The sequence below is a fragment of the Lethenteron reissneri genome, unplaced genomic scaffold (genome assembly GCF_015708825.2).
Source record: "Lethenteron reissneri isolate LAM-NWPU_2019-01 unplaced genomic scaffold, ASM1570882v1 scaffold_1640, whole genome shotgun sequence".
NCBI classification, from domain to species: Eukaryota; Metazoa; Chordata; class Hyperoartia; order Petromyzontiformes; family Petromyzontidae; genus Lethenteron; species Lethenteron reissneri.
This window is the reverse complement of record NW_026891378.1, coordinates 824,555-844,488: the sequence shown is the minus strand read 5'-3', so window position 1 is coordinate 844,488 and position 19,934 is coordinate 824,555. Positions and strand designations below refer to the sequence as shown.

General features: G+C 52.0%; 2 protein-coding genes across 2 annotated transcripts in view; one reads left to right on the top strand and one right to left on the bottom strand.

The window, feature by feature from the left end:
• LOC133339158 (uncharacterized) overlaps positions 1-19,934 on the bottom strand; it is a 175,430-nt gene that overhangs the window by 114,805 nt on the left and 40,691 nt on the right. The window lies entirely within an intron of this gene.
• LOC133339054 (lymphocyte antigen 6E-like) lies at positions 2,593-19,437 on the top strand. The gene is made up of 3 exons (XM_061547174.1): positions 2,593-2,837; positions 12,816-12,944; positions 15,616-19,437. Exons 1-3 carry the CDS (start codon positions 2,783-2,785, stop codon positions 15,831-15,833), a joined length of 402 nt encoding a protein of 133 aa, XP_061403158.1. The 5' UTR covers positions 2,593-2,782; the 3' UTR covers positions 15,834-19,437.

Below are 19,934 nucleotides of genomic sequence, written 5' to 3'. Positions count from 1 at the left end.
GGAAAAAGGGCACAACCAGCAAGCGGTGCAGAAGATGCTGCTGGCCGACATCATTTCCTTTTCGTCAAGTCCATGGCAGGTTCCGGTGGTCCTAGTCAAAAAAGTCAGATGAGTCCTGAGATTCTGCATAGACTTTTACTGCCTCAGCACTGTTAGGCTTGCTGACGCATATCCCCTACCGTGTATAGATTACACACTTGACGCATTGGCGGGAGGAAAATTATTCAGTAGGTGGGATTTATGTCTGGCATATTAGTCACGTATACAATTGTATGGCCATTCAGATTCCATCGGCAATGGTCCAGCTCAAAATTTAGATGGACTTAGCAGTCCTACAATGGTATACATGCCTAATATACATGAACGATGTCAATGTTTTCATCCGGTCCTTCGCCAAATACATTGGCCGATCGCATTAGTTATTCCTGCGGTTCCGGAACGCAAACTTGAAGCTCAAGCCATTGAAGTCTATGAGTCAATGAAGTCTCTATGTGATGAGTATATGGATCTTTGCTTGGTGTGTCTCTGGGTATCTGGGTGGTGAATCTATGGGTCTCTGTGTGGTGAGTCTGTGGTTCTCTGCAATATGAGTTTATGGTGTGGTGTGTATATGGATCTCTGTGTGATTAGTCTATGCGTCTCTGCATGAAGAGTCTATGGGTCTCTGCGTGATGAGTTTATGGAACTCTGTGTGATGCGTCTATAGGTCTCTGCGTGACGTGTCTATGGGTATCTGTGTGGTTAGTATATGGGTCTCTGTGTGGTGAGTCTATGGGTCTGTGTGTGGTGAGTCTATGGGTATCTGTGTGGTGAGTCTATGGGTATCTGTGTGGTTAGTATATGGGTCTCTGTGCGATCAGTCTATGTGTCTCTGCGTGGTGTGTCTATGGGTATCTGTGGGGTTAGTAAATGCGTCTCTATGTGATGAGTCTATGGGTCTCTGCGTGGTGTGTCTATGGGTATCTGTGCGGTTAGAACATGGGTCTCAGTGGTGAGTCTATGGGTCTCTGTGTGCTGAGTCTATGGGTCTCTGTGTGGTGAGTCTATGGGTCTCTTTGTGGTGAGTATATGGGTCTCTGTGTGGTGAGTATATGGGTCTCTGTGTGGTGAGTCTATGGGTCTCTGTGTGGTGAGTCTATGGGTCTCTGTGTGGTGTGTCTATGAGAATCTGTGTGGTGAGTCTATGGGTCTCTCATTGTTGTGTCTATGGGTATCTGTGTGGTTAGTATATGGGTCTCTGTGTGATGAGTCTACAGGTCTCTGTGTGTTGAGTCTATGGGTCTCTGTGTGATGAGGCTACTTGTCTCTATGGATGTGCGTATGCGGAACTTCTTTGCCACCATAAGTGGCCAACCACGCGAATCGGAGGTGCGTGTGGAAGGACAACAAAACTGCGCACGAAAGAATACGTTTCAAAAAAACTGCTTTAGAGGGAATTTGACATGAATAGGAGGCCCGTGTATGGAATAGAAACCGGGCTGACAAGTAAAAAAGCTAAACGTCCCCAATATCGCCTTAACAGACTTTTGGGGCACCTGGGAGGCGAGTTGGGTGGGAACATAAAATTTGAAATCAGCCGTGGTCTATCCACCGCTCGATTGTCATCACGGAGTCTCAGGACTTGCAGGATGCAGGGTTCGATCCCGGACCCTGATGATTACTGCTGTACATTTGGATTATGCTCCCCGTGGAGATGTTATGGGTGTCTGTGTGGTGAGTCTACGGGTCTGTGTGTGTGTAGCGATAGAGAAATATTTAGCGATACGCTGCACTACGAACCAGGCGTCCCGATTTGGATTCCTGCTCATGGCCAACACTCGTGCCAATGATCTAAACCGGTACTGGGCCTCCCCTTGGTCGACTCAACCTTAAATGAGGACCAGTAGCGATGTGTAAACATCGCCATTGGGGAGACAAAGGCAGCCGGGCGCGGTGTTGGACAACCACTCCCTTTGCATGCCGTTCCGGCCTTCATAGGTGCTCGATAATATCACTTGCCGCGAGAGGTTGTCAAGGCTATTTGTCTTTTTGTTTGTATATGTACGGGTGTGTATGTATGTACAGGTGTGTGTGTACGTTCAGGTCTATGTGTATAGGTACAGGTATGTGTATTTACAAGTGTGAGTGTACATGCAGGTGTGTGTGTACTTACAGGTGTGTGTGTATGCAGGTGTGTGTGTACATGCAGGTGTGGGTTTATATGCAGGTGTGGGTTTATATGCAGGTGTGCTTATGTGCAGGTGTGAGTGTGTGTACATTCAGGTGTGAGTATATATAGGTATGTGTATGTACAGGAGTGTGTGAATGTAAAGGTGTGTGAATGTACAAGTATATGTATACATGATTGTGTGAGTGTGTATGCAGGTGTGTGCCAACGTGCAGGTGTGAGTTTGTGTATATGCAGGTATGTGTTTGTAAGTACAGCTGTTTGTGTCCATTCAGGTGTGAGTGTGTGTATATGCAGATGCGTTCGTTTCTATTCAACCCACCCCACTTCGTGTGCCAGCCACATTTGCTGATGTTGAGCAACGAGCTCCGACAAATATGTTTGCAAACCACCCAAAACTATTTGTATGGGATATGCAAATATGTTTGTAGGAGTGTCTTCCCCTATCCCATTATTCTCTGGGGCTTATAAAGTCTCCCAGTTCACCACGCAGACGCAGTCACTGCTCCAGTGATATCTCTCTCTTTCTCTCTCTGACTCTTGTCTCTCTGTCTCTCTCAACTCGCCGACTTTCCATCCCAAAGCGCCACAACGCCAGGCTCCACGACTCTAACCATGACTTGCTACCTGCCGAGTCTGCTCCTCGTGGTGTTGCTGTTCGTGAGCGGAGGTGAGACAACTTCTGCGTGGCGAGTTGTTTGTTGTTGCAACAACACCAAAACAACGCCGATACTGCAATATATATAGAGATGTTAATTACCTCGCCTGGTACACAGGAGGAGCATGGGTTCGATTCCGGACCCTGATAATGACTGCTGCTGTACATGACCAGACTTGTCAATGTATCAGAAACAGAAAGTACCCAATCTTGATTTGAAGCTCACGTGACTGCAAGAATCCATACTCTTTGGTTCTTTCGGTAAAGTTACGTAGGTATAAAATAAAATAAATCACGACGTTTCGGGCGCAACACAAGCGTCCGTCATCAGGTGGGAAAGCATGGTCTGCTGCTGAGGCAGCTGAGGCAGAGCAGCAGACCATGCTTTCCCACCTGATGTCGGACGCTTGTGTTGCGCCTGAAACGTCGTGATATATTATATTTTATACCTACGTGACTTACCGAAAGAACCAAAACGTTTAGAAAATACCCAATAAATATCCACAACAAGGTACAACTCGATAGTAAATCTAACGCATATAATTTACGTTTTAATGTTTTGGTGTGTTTAGTGTCGGTACTCGGGCTAAACGATTAATCGATTTCAAATCGACATCGCAATTTGGAATTGTTTAATTTTTTATTATAATAAATTTATTTATTGAACTTAACAATTGTTCTCTGTTTGATTTTTCTATTTCAATAAAATGTTTTATTTATAAATAAATGTTTAAAGCAATTAATATATTTTAAGTTCTCATCCTTGCATTAGAATATATAGAACAGTTCATATTTTGATGGTATCATGTGGTAATGCTCCATCACATGTTTTAAATCTATTACACAGTGAATATTGAACTGAAGCTTTACTTAAAGATGTTTAATCGCAAATCAAATCACAATAAATTTGTCAGAAAAATCGCAATTAGATATTTTCCCCAAATCGTTAAGCCCTATTCGGTACACCTTGTGTGTTGGGCGTGTTTGGTGCTGCGTATGTGAAGTATTGGAATTGACGGCAGGAACTTCTTGACGGGTAACACACTTTTATTAAATCTTGACGTGTCACAATACAACGTGTGGTCTCTATCCTTTGGACTATACACTCCACTTAACTCGTGTAGACTCTATGCCTCTGGCTACACACAATACACTTGACTCGTGTAGACCCTATGCCTCTGGCTACACACAATACACTTGACTCGTGTAGACCCTATGCCTCTGGCTACACACAATGCATTCGGCTCGTGTAGACCCTATGCCTCTGGCTACACACAATACACTCGCCTCTGGGTTACACAGAGTCCCGGTCCCGTTAGGACAGCGGGACTAGGTACCGCAGGGCCCTATGTCTTCATCCCCGTCTTCATTCTTCGCTGGTTACATACTGCCCTTACGCCTGTGTGCATCCCCTTTTATAGCCCCTGCTCACGAGAGACGGAGCTGATGCGGACGTCGACGTGAGCATCGCTCCTTAGTGAACCAATCACGACGCACTCTCTCTACGATCCGTTTTCCCCAGCGCGTGTTAACACTACTCCACCAATCACACCGCGCTGCCACCCGATCACTCCCTCTCAGCGCGTCACCGGCACACAGCCAATCAGTACTCCGTAACCCACGACCCCGCGCTGACCCCTGATCCTCCACCGTCAGCGCGCGTCACCACATACACAGCCAATCATTAGGCGCTGGCATACAATCCCTAATCCCAGCGCGTATCACCACTACATCACCCCCTCCCACATAGCTTGCAGCCGGCCCGGCTGTTAACCAACAACACAACCCAACGTTAACGCAATAATAAAAAAAAGAACCCCATCCCCCCAGTGTGCCCCGTAACGCAACAACAACAACACAACAGCAACACTTAATTAAGAAGCAATATACAGCCCGACGAACAACACAATAAAAGCGAACTCCAGAAAACGAACGCGCCAAGTGTCTCTGTGACTAAACGCAGTGACGAGGCGCTCCGGCTGCCTCGACTCCTCACGTGGTAGGTCATAAAAAGTAGCGCGACCTAGCGCGAGTCCGTCTGGCCGGTCCGTCGTATGGGACGGGACGCTGGCGACCGTCCGGTGGCTCCGGCAGCTCTAGACGGCGCGGATCGGGCCTGGAAGGACCGGCCCCGCCGCGAAGATTCGGCCGCCGGTGGTCGGCAGCTGTCAGTTCCGAGACACCTGGGAGCGGATCAGGCGGAGACATGTGAGGATCAGGCAAAGACATTTCCCCCTTAGGGTCGTCGGTCACGTCACATGCTCGGCCCTCACGACACAAGGGGAGGCCATATGGAGGCGAGAACGGTTTCAGTCGGGAGGGGTGGACGTACCAACGGCGTTTTCCCCATTTTATCTGAACGCACTGGGGGCGTGCAACCCGCACGACCTCCACGGGTCCCCGCCATGGCTTCAACAATTTAGGCGACGTAGCCAAAGGTGCCTGAGGGCAATGCAGCCAGGCCCTGTCACCTGGTTCCCAGTTGTGCACGGACACCTTCCGTGCACGCAACCGCTCGTTTGCAATTTGGCGAGCCCGCGAATTAAGCCGTGCGGCCTCCCTTGCCTCTGTCAGCTTATGAATATTAAATTTAATATGCTCTGCCAATTTCGAATTATTTCGTGGTGCGGGCAGGCCCAGCTGCGTTTCCATGGGCGGGTCGGCTTCCCGACCGTACATCAGATAAAACGGGGAAAATCCCGTAGCTGCATGGGGGGCCATTCTATACGCGGCGAGGACCCCAGGGACCTGCAGGTCCCAATCAACATGTGCCTCACACACCTGCTGGCACAGCATAGAAGTCAATGTCCTGTGGAGCCTCTCCACCATCCCGTCCGTCTGCGGGTGGTACGGGGAGGTACGCACCTTCTTAGTACCCAACAGGTCGCACACCTCTTGCAGTAATTTACTCGAAAAATGTTTCCCTTGGTCGGTCAGCAAGCGTTCGGGAGCCCCCTTGTCCAGGACGTAGCCCTGGACAAAGGCGTCCGTCACAGCCGCCGCCGACTGGTTGGCGAGTGGCCATGCCATAGGCCACCGGGTAAAATATTCGACCCCCACCAACAGGTACTTATTACCCCTAGGCGTGACTGGAAAAGGCCCCAGAATATCGAGTGCAACGAGCTCGTTAGTGCGCGAGACCTGAATAGATTGCAGCGGTGGATTAGCTGCCACGGGCGGTGGTTTCCGTCTGGCGCACTCAACACAACCCTTCAGAATATTCACCACGTCACTCCCCATTCCCGGCCAATAATAGTCACGCTGAAGCAGGGCAAGCGTTTTGTTAACTCCCAAATGCAAGAGGCGTTCGTGTGCGGCCAAGACAACCTTCCCCCTCACAGCAGAAGGCACCACAATCGCGTGCCGCCGGGACAAACTGTCCCATCTCATTAACAGGCCTTGCTTAAGTACGTAGGAGCCAGTTCGTTCATGGTCACCTTCGGAACCCCCCGTCCTGCGGCGCAATGCTAGCAGGGAGCTGTCCGCCATTTGGAGACGGCCCCACTCAATCAGCGACAGTGAGAGCAGCGAGTCCTGACCCCCTGGGGTAGCGGGAACATCCCCAATTGGTGTGCCCGCGGTTGCAACCAACGCCTCCATACCTTCCGTAACTGGCGGTTTACAGCGCGCCGATCCCGATAAGCACGCACATTTGTGACAAGGCAACAACCGCGACAGGGCATCGGCATTTGTGTGTCGCAACCCCTTACGGTATGTAGTCGTGAACTGATAGTCCTGGAGGACTTCCAACCACCGCGACAATTGGCCCGAGGGCTGGGCGACCCGCAATGAATACTGGAGCGCCGCGTGGTCCGTCCGGACCGTAAAGTGACGACCATAGAGATATGGTCTGAATTGTTGTACAAAAAAAACAATGGCAAGCAGCTCGCGACGGGTGACGCAGTAGCGCTGCTCTGCCGGCGACAACACCCTGCTACCATAGGCGACCACCCGTTCGACCCCCCCAACGACTTGGGACAGCACCCCCCCAATGCCCGTGTTGCTAGCATCCGTGTCTAGCAAGAAGGGACTCGCAAAGTCAGGATAGCGCAAGGGTGGGGCCCCTACCAAGGCGTCCCGGAGGGAGCAGAATGCAGCCTCCTCCTCCGGTCCCCATCGGAACTTCACTCCTTTCGCCGTTAGAGCGTGCAAGGGTTTTGCAATGGTGGCGAAGTGCTCAACGAATCGGCGATAATAAGAAGCAAAACCGATGAAACTGCGCACGTCCAAAACTGACGTGGGCGTCGGCCACGAACTGACACAGTCCGTCTTCGCAGGATCGGTAGAAATCCCCGAAGAGTCGACAATGTGACCCAAGTATCTAACGGATTTACGAAAAAGGTGGCATTTGGCCGGTTTAAACTTTAATTTAGCCGATCGCATTCGCAAGAACACCCCTCTCAATCGCTGGAGGTGTTCTTCAAACGTTTTACTGAAAACAATGACATCGTCAAGGTAAATCAGGCACGTATCCCATTGCAAGCCCGACAAAACCAACTCCATAAGGTGCTGAAACGTCGCAGGAGAGGAGTGAAGTCCCATGGGTAACCGGTTAAACTGAAACAGGCCCCCTGGAGTCCGAAATGCAGTCTTAGGCTTAGACTCTTCGTCGAGTGGCAACTGCCAGAATCCGGATAATAAATCAAGAGTCGAAAAGTATCGCGCACCAGACAATGCATCGAGGGACTCGTCCATCCTGGGGAGCGGATACGCGTCGGCCACAGAGATCTTATTCAGGCGACGGAAATCGACGCAAAATGGCAAGGACCCGTCCTGCTTTTTAATGAGCACAATAGGTGCTCCCCAAGGACTGGAAGAAGGCGAAATAATGTCGGGATTTAGCCTGACCGGTGCCGCATCGCCCGTTTCAATGTGGTGGCGTAACAGGTCCGTGCACCCAATGTCATACTTATGTTTACTGAAGACATCCGAAAATTCAATCAGCAACCCGCGCAGCGCACCCAACTGTACCGCTGACAAATCGTCAGAGTCCGCGCACAGCGAATCGACCCATTCGAGGTCCTCCTTCGGTTTAACGTTTTGCGTGGGGCTCGGATCAGCCTGCGCAACCAGCCGCTCTTCCGCAGGGACCCGCGCCGCGTGAGCTAGCACGGTGCCCTGCTGAATGACGGCCGGCCGCGACCCAGCGTTTAAAACCATCACAAACGGATCCCTGTCAGCCCCAACCAAAGTGTGAGCCACCGACAAATCGAGACCTCCAACAGCCCTATTAGAAGGACCCAAAAGCATGCCTTGTTCCGAGGCCTCCCTCACCCATGGTTTCCGCAACCGGAGGGGAATTAACATTTGTGAACCCGGGGGCACGTGCACGGTCTGTGTCGCTAACGCTTGTATCGTAGCGCACACCGTCCGAATTTCAGTAGGGCTCGTCATAAATGAAATACGGCAACCCGATGGTAGTTCAATGCAACGCTGATCAATGAGAATTTTGATGGGCATTTTTGCCAAAAAATCAGTGCCCAATAGACAAGGAACCGCCAGGGAGGACGAAACGAAAACGGGTACCGACAATTTGATATCTCCAATGCAAATGGACGCCCTAATCTGAGCGATAATGCCCAACGATCCCCCGTTAGCGGCGTAAAATGGCACATCCACCGGAAGAAGCGGACGACATTGTACAGGGAGAATGTTATAAATGAGGTCCGATATAATAGTCGCCGATGCCCCCGTGTCCACTAACACCCTGACCTCGACCCCATCAATAGATCCCGTAACGATGGATGAACCCGCTGAGGCAGCCACTATTCTGTGCCCCAACTCTGACCATTTAATGTCTCCCCGGTCCCGGCCGAACCCCCCTCGCCGAACCGAATCCCCGAACCCTACTCGGCTCTCCTCCGCCGCAACGCGACGGCCCATGCGTGTCGAGTATGCGGGCCGAGTATGTGAGGTGCCGCGACTTGCCGGGGTTTGTAGGGATGACTTGGGGCCTTGTTCGTCGTCCAGCCGAGGTCCCATGGCGCGCTGACGTGGGGCGCGGCAACCGGAGGCCACATGGCCCCGGAGGCCGCAGTTATAACACGTGATGACAGTCGTCGGAGATCTCGGTTGCTCCAGCTTGCGGGCCGATCGCAGAGGCGAACGACCCCCCGACCTCCAGTCCCCCGGTCGTCCCGCGATGAACGCCTCCTCTCGTGGGCTGACGACTTGGGGCACGGTGACTACCGGGCCCGGAGCTGAGGCCACGGCAGCGTTGCAGACGACCCCCTGTTTACGTTGAAGGACCTCGTGCGCTTGTATGCTCGTAGCGACCTGTAAGAAAGAAATATCGGTCTCGTCGGCCGTGTTGATGGGGACCCCCAGGTCCTGCGCCAACTTGAGCAGTTGCTCCAAAACCATCGCATCTTGGCCCTCCTCGTCCATACGAGGGAACGCGGCGTCGGCGAGAGCCAGCAACGCCGTGCGATAGGCGAGCACGGTCTCCGTGTCCGCCTTCCGTCTTGCATAAAAATGATGGCGACACGCCGAGGGAGGACCGTAGACCTTGGCCATGAGAGCCAGCGCATCCTTGAGCGTGGAGCGGTCCGACCTGCGTGCGGACGTGAAGGCCGCGAGCGCGTTGTCGTCTAGCATGGCAGGCAGTGCCCGCAGTGCCGTAGCGTCGGACCAGGCGGACATCTCCTGATGCGCCAAAAACCTGCGCTGAAATTGGCCCCAGTCCCCGCCTTCCGCCTTGAAGGCTGACAACGTGGGAAGGCGCTGTTGAAAGATGAAGTCGTCCTCCGCCTCGTGCCTCCTCTCCGCCGCCCCGTCGGTGTGTAAGATGGCGGCCCCAGTGGCGGGTGTTTGATGGCGGTCCGCAGCGCGCGTTGGTGACGTAAGCGGGCGCGCTTGGAGAACCGCTGCCACGTGGTGATGGCCGTTCCCGCCAAAAGTCGGCGCAGATGAAATGGCGGGAATCGCCAAGTCATTTTGGCGGGAATCTGCGGGGCGACCCTGTAGAACGTCCGCCGCCGTCCCCGCTCCTCCCGACGAGCTGATCTCCGCCAGGATGGACGCGGCGGCGAGCAGCAGCTCCGCCAGACGGGAGTGCGCCTCGCGGAGCACGGCGTCGGTCCCCCGTCGCTCGTCCGGCGCCGTCGGCGGATCCTGCAGCGTGGGCAATTCCTCGTCCTCACCCCCCGATGCCAGCTGGCCCGAGTCGTCGAGGTTGTCCCCGCGGTCAATCCCGTGGGTCCGACGGGTCTTCCTTGTATCCATGCTTGGAAGACCGTTTCACTTCTGACGCCAGTTGAAGTATTGGAATTGACGGCAGGAACTTCTTGACGGGTAACACACTTTTATTAAATCTTGACGTGTCACAATACAACGTGTGGTCTCTATCCTTTGGACTATACACTCCATTTAACTCGTGTAGACTCTATGCCTCTGGCTACACACAATACACTTGACTCGTGTAGACCCTATGCCTCTGGCTACACACAATACACTTGACTCGTGTAGACCCTATGCCTCTGGCTACACACAATGCATTCGGCTCGTGTAGACCCTATGCCTCTGGCTACACACAATACACTCGCCTCTGGGTTACACAGAGTCCCGGTCCCGTTAGGACAGCGGGACTAGGTACCGCAGGGCCCTATGTCTTCATCCCCGTCTTCATTCTTCGCTGGTTACATACTGCCCTTACGCCTGTGTGCATCCCCTTTTATAGCCCCTGCTCACGAGAGACGGAGCTGATGCGGACGTCGACGTGAGCATCGCTCCTAAGTGAACCAATCACGACGCACTCTCTCTACGATCCGTTTTCCCCAGCTCGTGTTAACACTACTCCACCAATCACACCGCGCTGCCACCCGATCACTCCCTCTCAGCGCGTCACCGGCACACAGCCAATCAGTACCCCGTAACCCACGACCCCGCGCTGACCCCTGATCCTCCACCGTCAGCGCGCGTCACCACATACACAGCCAATCATTAGGCGCTGGCATACGATCCCTAATCCCAGCGCGTATCACCACTACATATGCACGCTCGCATTCCCTTTTGAAAATAAATTGACTTCTCTTTACCACTTGAAACTTTCGTGACTGCAGGAATTCATACTCTTGGTTCTTTCGGTAAAGTCACGTAAATAGAAAAAATAATAATAAGATAAGATGAAAATAATAAAAGAAAAATTATAAATTGAAAATAATAAAAGAAAAAAACCCACGACGTTTCGATTGCAACACAGGCGGTCTTCATCAACCACACCAACAACCACAACAACTAAAACAGCCACAACTACAACAGCAACAACAATCAGCAGCTTCATCAGGCGGCGAGTTGCGACAATTTGTTCGCGAATGCCACGAAGTGGCAGTGACGGCGGCCTGTGCCAGGCTAGGTGCACTTTGAGGCTATCAAGTGAAGTGTTGAAGGCTCGATGACTGGAGGTCTCGGGTCAGACCCAGCAGGTGCCGTGGGCTGACTGCTGTGCCAGGCTAGGTGCAGGTGGAGGTCACAGGACAGACCCTGCAGGTGCCATAGGTTGACTTCTGTGCCAGGCTAGGTGCAGGTGGAGGTCACGGGACAGACCCTGCAGGTGCCATAGGTTGACTTCTGTTCCAGGCTAGGTGCAGGTGGAGGTCACGGGACAGACCCTGCAGGTGCCATAGGTTGACTTCTGTGCCAGGCTAGGTGCATGGAGAGGTCACGGGACAGACCCTGCATGGGCCATAGGTTGACTGCTGTGCCAGGCTTGGTGCCGGGTGAGGTCACGGACGGCCCCTGCAGGTACCTTAGGTTGACTTCTGGGTTAGGCTAGGTGCATGAGGAGCAGGTCACGGGGACAGACCCTGCAGGTGCCAGGGGGGTGACTGCTTTGCAAGGCTAGGTGCAGTGGGAGGTCACGGGACAGACCCCGCAGTTGACATGCATTGACCGACTGAGATGACTGTGCAGATGCACCACCTGTGCCCCCCAACTGCAGCCAACTCGCTGCGTTTTATCCGCCCGCGTCGCTCCACCTGCCATACGTTGTTGTTGGATAGGCGACTGCCTCCAGATGCCAAAGTGGTGGCGTCCTTCACGAGCCTCCTCCATATACCCTGCAAATACCCCGTGCAAAGACAAACATCCCCCGTTTAGCCTGAACAGATTGTTGAGGCAAGCGCTATTAGCGAGTAGCAGCGCCTACGAAGGCCGGCAAGGAAACACGAGGCTGTGGGTGGCCAGCACCACGCTCGGCCACCTTTGTCTCCCCAGTGGCGATGTTTCCTCCACACCACCACTGCACCAGGAACCCATTTGAGGACGAGTCGACCTCGTGGGAGGAGGCCCCAGGGTACCGCTTCAGATGATCGCCACCTGCGGTGTTGGCGGCCGTGAGCGGGAAGCAAACTCGGGTGGCCCGGTTCTTAGTGCAGCAGCGTGATGATGATGGTGGTGATCGTCTGACGTGATGATGAACGTCTGTCGTGATGATGATGGTGATCGTCTGCCGTGATGATGACGATGGTGATCGTTTGCCGTGATGATGATCGTCTGCCGTGATGATGATCCTAGATTTGAAGTTTTCGTGACTGCAATCCCCTGCCCAACCGCCCGCGACGCCACACGGCCTGCCGCATTGCACCCCCCCCCCCCCGACCTCTTGACTCCTCCCCCCCTAACACCCTATATAAAGACGTTGTCTCTGAATAGATCTCTTCATACGCTACAGTAATTTTGCTGGAGTAGTCATACCTGATGACAGATGCTTGTGTTGTTCCAGAGTCATCGTGATTTATTTCATTTTTATTTTATGTTGTTTTCACCTACATGATGATGCTCGTTTGCCGTGATGATGATGATTGTCTGCCGTGATGATGATCGTCTGCTGTGATGATGATCATCTGGCATGATGATGATCGTCTGCCTTAATAATCATGACTGTCTGACGTGATGATGACGATCGTCTGACGTGATGATGATGATCGTCTGCTGCGATGATGATGATGATGATCGGTGTTGTTATTGTATCTTGTGTCTGTGGATATACAGGGCACAGCCTCAATTGCTACTCGTGCATCATGAACACCAACAATACGGCGTGCAACGTGGGCGGCCCCACCACGTGTCCCCTCGCATCGCAGGACACCTGCGCGACAATTCTATTCTACCAGGGCTCCTGTAAGTGCGTTGTTTATTCTAGCAAAGTTCGGGTTGGGGGTGGACCCCTTGCGTCCAGCAGTGACTCCCAGGCCTATGATGCACTCGCAAGACGCGCGTCCAATCTAACTGTGTTTTGAGTCTATGTGGTCTCTGTGTGGTGATGAGTCTATGGGGTCTCTGTGTGGTGATGAGTCTATGGGGTCTCGGTGTGGTGATGAGTCTATGGGGTCTCTGTGTGGTGATGACTCTATGGGATCTCTGTGCTTTGAGTCTATGGAGTCTCTGTGTGGCGAGTCTATGGGTCTCTATGTGTGATGAGTTTATGGGGTTTCTGTGCTTTGAGTCTATGGAGTCTCTGCGTGGTGAGTCTATGGGTCTCTGTGTGTGATGAGTCTATGGGGTATCTGTGTGGTGATGAGTCTATGGGGTCTCTGTGCTTTGAGTCTATGGAGTCTCTGCGTGGCGAGCCTATGGGTCTCTATTTGTGATGAGTCTATGGGTCTCTGTGTGGTGATTAGTCTATGGGGTATCTGTGCTTTGAGTCTATGGAATCTCTGCGTGGTGAGCCTATAGGTCTGTATGCGTGATGAGTCTATGGGTCTCAGTGTGGTGATGAGTCTATGGGGTCTCTGTGTGGTGATGAGTCTATGGGGTCTCTGTGCGTTGAGTCTATGGCATCTCTGCGTGGAGAGTCTATGGGGTTTCTGTGTGTGATGAGTCCATAGGGTCTCTGTGCTTTGAGTCTATGGAGTCTCTGCATGGCGAGTCTATTGGTCTTTGTGTTTGATGAGTCTATGGGGTCTCTGTGTTTGATGAGTCGATGGGGTCTCTGTGTGTGATGAGTTGATGGGGTCTCTGTGTCATGAGTCTATGGGTCTCTGTGTGTGATGAGTCTATGGGTCTCTGTGTGGTGATGAGTCTATGGGGTCTCTGTGTGGGGAGTCTATATGTCTCTGTGTGTGATGAGTCTATGGGTCTCTGTGTGTGATGAGTCTATGTGGTCTCTGTGTGTGGAGTCTATAGGATCTCTGTGTGGTTAGGCTGTGGATCTATGTACGGTGAGTCTATGCATCTCTCTGTGTAAAGAGTCTATGGGTCTCTTTGCGGTGATGATTCTATGGGTCTCTGTGTATTGATTATAATAATGAGTCTCTGTGTGGTGAGCCTATGGGTCACTGTGTGGTGAGCCTATGGGTCTCTGTGTGGTGAGCCTGTGGGTCTCTATTTGGTGGGTCTATGGGTCTATGTGTGTGATGCTTCTGTTGGTCTATGTGTTTGTTTTGATTCTAGGGTTCTCTGTGTGTGATGAGTCTATGGGTCTCAGTGTGTGATGAGTCTCTGGGGTTTCTGGGTGGTGATGAGTATATGGGGTCTCTGTGTGTGATGAGTCTATCGGGTCTCTGTGTCTGATGAGTCTGCGTGATCAGTTCATGAGTTTCTGCATCCCAATCGGAGACTCTTCCCCAATGTGTTCATATTTATCTGGGGTCCTCCGGATTTTCCCCCTTCACATTTTTGAATTTACGTCACGGTGTTTCGAGTATTCGGCTGCTGCTATACATTTTCTCTCGATAATAATAGTGATGATATCAGCCACCATTTGTGGGAGCGGCTTTTTGGCTGGCTGTCGAACAAAGGTGGCCACTGCATCTTCACACGGTGCTGTCGGAAGCGTTGCTTCTGCAGCCATCTGGGATGCTCTGCCTTCTAATATGAGGAAGCCACTGAGGGCTTTGCAATTTGAAATCATAATCTAGATTGACACTCATTTATTAAAACTACTTTTTGTGTTTTAGTTTGTTTTCCTTCCTCGCGCAGCTGCAGTTATGTATGTTACGAAAAAAGTTCAACACACACATACATATGTAGTGCTCGTCTTGACACGACAGCTTCTTGCTTTTCTCTCTCACTTTATTTCGCTTATACCGATCAATATTCCTCCTGCGAGCACCAATCAACATTCCTCCAGCGCGCTCTCCGCTCGCTCGCCGCGTGCTCACTCCGCATCTCTCCGTCGACTCTCCTCTCCACTCTCCCTATCACAGTTCAGCCCCTTCTCTTCATCCCCCAGCCAATTAATCTTCAATTAATCTGAAGCATCCCCCGCGTCGCCACTCGCCCCCAGCCCCCGCTGGCACCTGCAATGTTTTGCCAGACAATGCGGCGCCACTTAGCGACAACAACAAATTATCGGCCAATCAGCACCCTGCGTCCTTAATCATCCCTTACCACCTGCTACTGTCATCAGACAGCGCGGCACCACCTTTGGACAATAACAACTCCCAGCCAATCAGTGCCCTGTGTCCTTAGTTGCCCCCTACTCGTCTCTGACCTTCTCCCTACGCCTAACGACAACAACACCCTCGACCTCGTTTGCTCCCACTGTACTCCGCACGCGCGTACACCCACTCGCGCGAGTGACGCGTATTTTCAGGCACTACACATATACAGAATCCCACAAACACCCATGATAGACTCATCGGCACCCACAGATTAGCACGGTTGGCTATGTACGGCACGAAAGCAGTTCAACACACACGCACAGGTCACTTCTGAAAAAGGGCTACATGACAGCTCAGCGGGGCTTACACCTGGTAAAATAACAATTACAAATATATTTTTACGTGTTTTAAATTATACATATTTTTTAAACTTACAATGAGACCCGCTTGCTTTCTCTTCCACCCAGTCTACATCGTCACCAAGCAGTGCGTGAGCAAGGCCATTTGCGATGCCGCCAAAGAATTCGAAGGCATCACCGCCAACGAAGCCAAGCTGAGCACCACGTGCTGCCAGAGCGACGGCTGCAACGTCAACGCCGCCCCTCGCCCGGTGGGCGCAGCTCACGTGACCCTGGCCCTGCTGGGCGTGGCCATCAGCGTCGTGGTCAGCAGGGCTCTGGTGTAGGTCGTGACGTCACAGCCGCACCCCCCACCCCACGTGCCTGGGTTCGGTCCAATCACTTTTCTCCTTCCATTCGGTTGTCTTACGACGCTTCCACCAGTGGAGCTGTGCAACGTTTAAATCGTCTAGATTATTGCGTTACTCTGCTAAAAAAGTTCAACGTGCGTATGCACATACATAGATACAAGTGCACTCGTCACGCAAAGACTAATAGACTCATCACATAGAGACCCATAGACTCATCACACAGGGACCCATATACTCATCACACAGAGACCCATAGACTCAATACACAGTTACCCAAGTGGGGAATGATATACCATCACTTATATAGAGCTAGACAGTGGATCCTGTATGGCAGAAGATAATGGAAAGGTCTTTAACCTGGACTGGGAACGGGTCATGTAGGGTGTTCAGAGAGTGTGCGGATGATTGGGGGGTGAAAGGAATTCCTATACTCAAGGTTGGGGTGGTGGGTGGGGTTGCAGATTTGTGTGACCCTTACCAATGGCATATACAAGGTATTGCTCGATTTACCGAATGGGATGCATTTCTCGAACAACAAAAAAGACAGACTAACGAGTATAAAACTAAATTTGTAATTCGCAACGGCTTTACCCATTTGGTTTAATACTAAAATTTGGGGGATGTGTATCGGACAGTCATTCCAACTCGGGAAAAAAAATAGCAATACATTTTTGCCACTTTTTAGGATGCAAAAAAAGTGTAATAACATTATTTTAAAAAACGTGAATATTACAACAATTTAATAATAATACATTTGAAAGAACTATTAATAAAACAAATTGCTGCATGTTGGAATGACCGGAGAGGGTGAGAGCTACCCCAGGTCAGTAGTGGGGCATTACACCTGGTTAAAATATTAAATAAATGGTTTCGTTTTACTCGAAAAATCAAAACACCGTCTGTCATTTCTCAATCGCGTTCACGCGAAACTTCGTAAACCGAAACGTTCGTGATTCGAGGGATATCACCTGTACCTGATTACAATGCTTATACCTCTCGTTCTATGATCTCTTACTCAACACACAATTGTCAAACAAAATGCATGCAGTATGTTGCTTGGAAGACGGGCGACTTCTAATGGTTTTTACTTTTTAAAATTAAATTAATCTTGCTCGAGTTGGTAACTTTGTGTGTTATTTCACAGTGATGTGTGACGAAAGTTCGCCAATGACGCCCGTTTCAACCACTCGTGGAAATCAGTCAGAATCAGATTATTTATTTAGTATGGAGGAGGAAATTTGATGAGCTTTAAATTTGTTTTTCACAGACGTCCAGTCGGGGCATGGGGGTCAGATCCTTACAACAACAAACACAATACACACACGATATGAATGCAAAGTATATGAAAGGTATATGAAAGGTAAACAAATCGAATGGTCGGACGAAGAGGCGATACGAGTGCTGGCATCCGTTCTGGATGATGATGTGCTCGACTCTTACACCTCCCTTCTTGCGCAAGCAAGACCACGCTACAGGCAGCCTACGAGGCTTTGAGGGAAATCTACTCACCTGCCGGGGGCGCCTTCAAACGGTTTCAGGCCCGCCATTGGGGGGCTAGAGAGTTAAACTCTAGCCTACACGGGTGCACTGCTGGTGTTGGCAAGGAGAGCCTTTCCTCGCCTGGCCGACGAGGCACTCGAGAACCTCGTGGTCAAGCTCTTTGCTGCCTACGCTTGCCGTGCCGGCGTTGTTATGCCGGTGGTGACGCCCGACGAGCTTACCTCACTGTAGGCCGCCCGGATACTGCAGGCCCATAAACAGGCCATGAGTTGGGTGCGACCGGTGGGCCAGGTGGTGGGCACCGCGGGAGGGAGCAGTCGGCCATTTACCGTGGCGCTACCAGGGCCAGCGACACAAACCGCCATGCTTGAACCACTGCCCGCGTGCTCTCTACGCGGCAGCTCAGGACGGACCTCCAGTAGCTGAATTCGGAGCCATCACTGCGGGTGGCATTTGGGCCGGGGGTGACGTCGAGACCCGGTGTTGACTTCGCCAAGGGAAGTGTCGACGATGTTTATTGGTGACACCAGTGGGTTGCCAGGGCCAATGCCCCCGGTGCGGCAATAGCACACCTGCTCACTGGCACGCTGCAGAGCCTTCTCGCGCACCGCCGCGCTTACGCAAATGTGGCGGCGCAAGACGTGGCCTGCAAAGGGCAGGTGGGGCGGGTGGGCTGGGTGGGGCACCCACACCCTGCACCACGATGGGGGGCCCACACCACATGGGAGACCCACCCCACATCATATGTGGGGCCCACCCCACATCACATGGGGGGCCCACCCCGCACCACAATGGGGAGCCCACCCTGCACCACAATCAGGGGTCCATCCCGCACCAAAATTGGGGGCCCACACCACACCACATGGTGGGCTCCAACCCACATCACATGGGAGGCCCACCCCGCACCACAATGAGGGGTCCAAGACGACGTTCTTCGTGGCCAACGGAGGGAGTATGGGCTTCCTGGGCCAGGTTGAGGCCCCTATACAAATTGGGCAGTTGTCGGTTTCAGGACCCATTATTGTCTCCACAACGCTTCCCGTGCCCCGCCTGTTGGCGACGGACTTTTTGAGGCAAATGCCGATGAAAATCGATCTGGACAATGGTCGGATGGAAGTCCAGGGAACGCATCTCCATTTCCTGAAGGTGTAAGGAGCTCGCCGGAGGGTACCGCACGCACATGCAGCCTCTGGTCAGTGAGTCTGTCTCCATTCCCACAGTAGCCCAGATACTAAGACCGCTGCGATATCGGTCCCCCATCGTGACGGTCCCAGCCGGACTCCCCCATCCTGGTGTCTCCAGCGCAAGCCGCCACGGATCGCCACACAATGGTGCGGGCCGAGACGATTGTGTCCAGGGGAATCAGCATCTGTTCATTCAAGTCCTGAACACCTCGGACAGGGAAACCGACAATGCGGGCGGGAACGGTTCTGGCCCATGTCAGTCCCTTGTCAATAGGAATCCCTGGGACATGGCCAGAGGTCGTGGGAAGCGTTGACAAGTCCGAGGACAGAGGGGACGACGCGTGGATGGACCAGCTGGCGGAGCCATGGCCAGATTTGCAGCCCACTGGCTGCACTCATTGGTCCGCAAGTTCTCCGACGTGTTCAACCGGGAACGCTGGAAAAAGGGCACAACCAGCAAGCGGTGCAGGAGATGCTGCAGGCCGACATCATTTCCCCTTCGTCAAGTTCATGGCAGGCTCCGGTGGTCCTAGTCAAAAAGTCAGGCGAGTCACTGAGATTCTGTGTAGACTTCCACTGCCTCAGCACCGTTATGCTTGCTGACTCATATATCTCCTACCGTGTATAGATTATGCACCTGACGCATTGGCGGGAGAAAAATTCTTCAGTACGCGGGATTTATTGTCTGGTATATTAGTCACGTATACCATTGTATGGGCCTTCAGATTGCATCGGCAATCTTTCAGTTCAAAATTTAGTTGACCTTAGCAGTCCTAAAATGGTTTACATGCCTACAATACATGGACAATGTCAATGTATTCATCCGGTTCTTCGCCGAATACATTGGCTCTATGTGATGAGTATATGGATCTCTGCGTTGTGTGTCTATGGGTATCTGGGTGGTGAAATTATGGGTCTCTGTGTGGTGAGTCTGTGGGTCTCTGCGTGATGCGTTTATGGGTCTCTGTGTTATGAGTCTATGGGTATCTGCGTGGTGTGTCTATGCATATCTGTGTGGTTAGTACAGTGAGGGAAAAAAATTTTGATCCCCTGCTGATTTTGTACGTTTGCCCACTGACAAAGAAATGATCAGTCTGTAATAAACCTTCTTGAGACGGCTTCTGGAATCAGTCTTTTTTATTGTCAACTTCCACAGTTACACTTTACACACACACTCTCCGTTGCTGGCAGACAACGGAGAGAGGGCAGACTTCTCGCCAAGTCCCCACCGCGCACGTGGCACACAGAGCCCCGTACGCGCGTGACTCCCTGCTCACGACTGCTCCCTCTCTCTCTCTTAATCCCTTCGTCACGTGGTACCCCCCAGCCAATCCTCCATAGACAGCGTTGACCATTCCAGATGGTTCCCTGTCAATCCCGGGACCACGCCTCT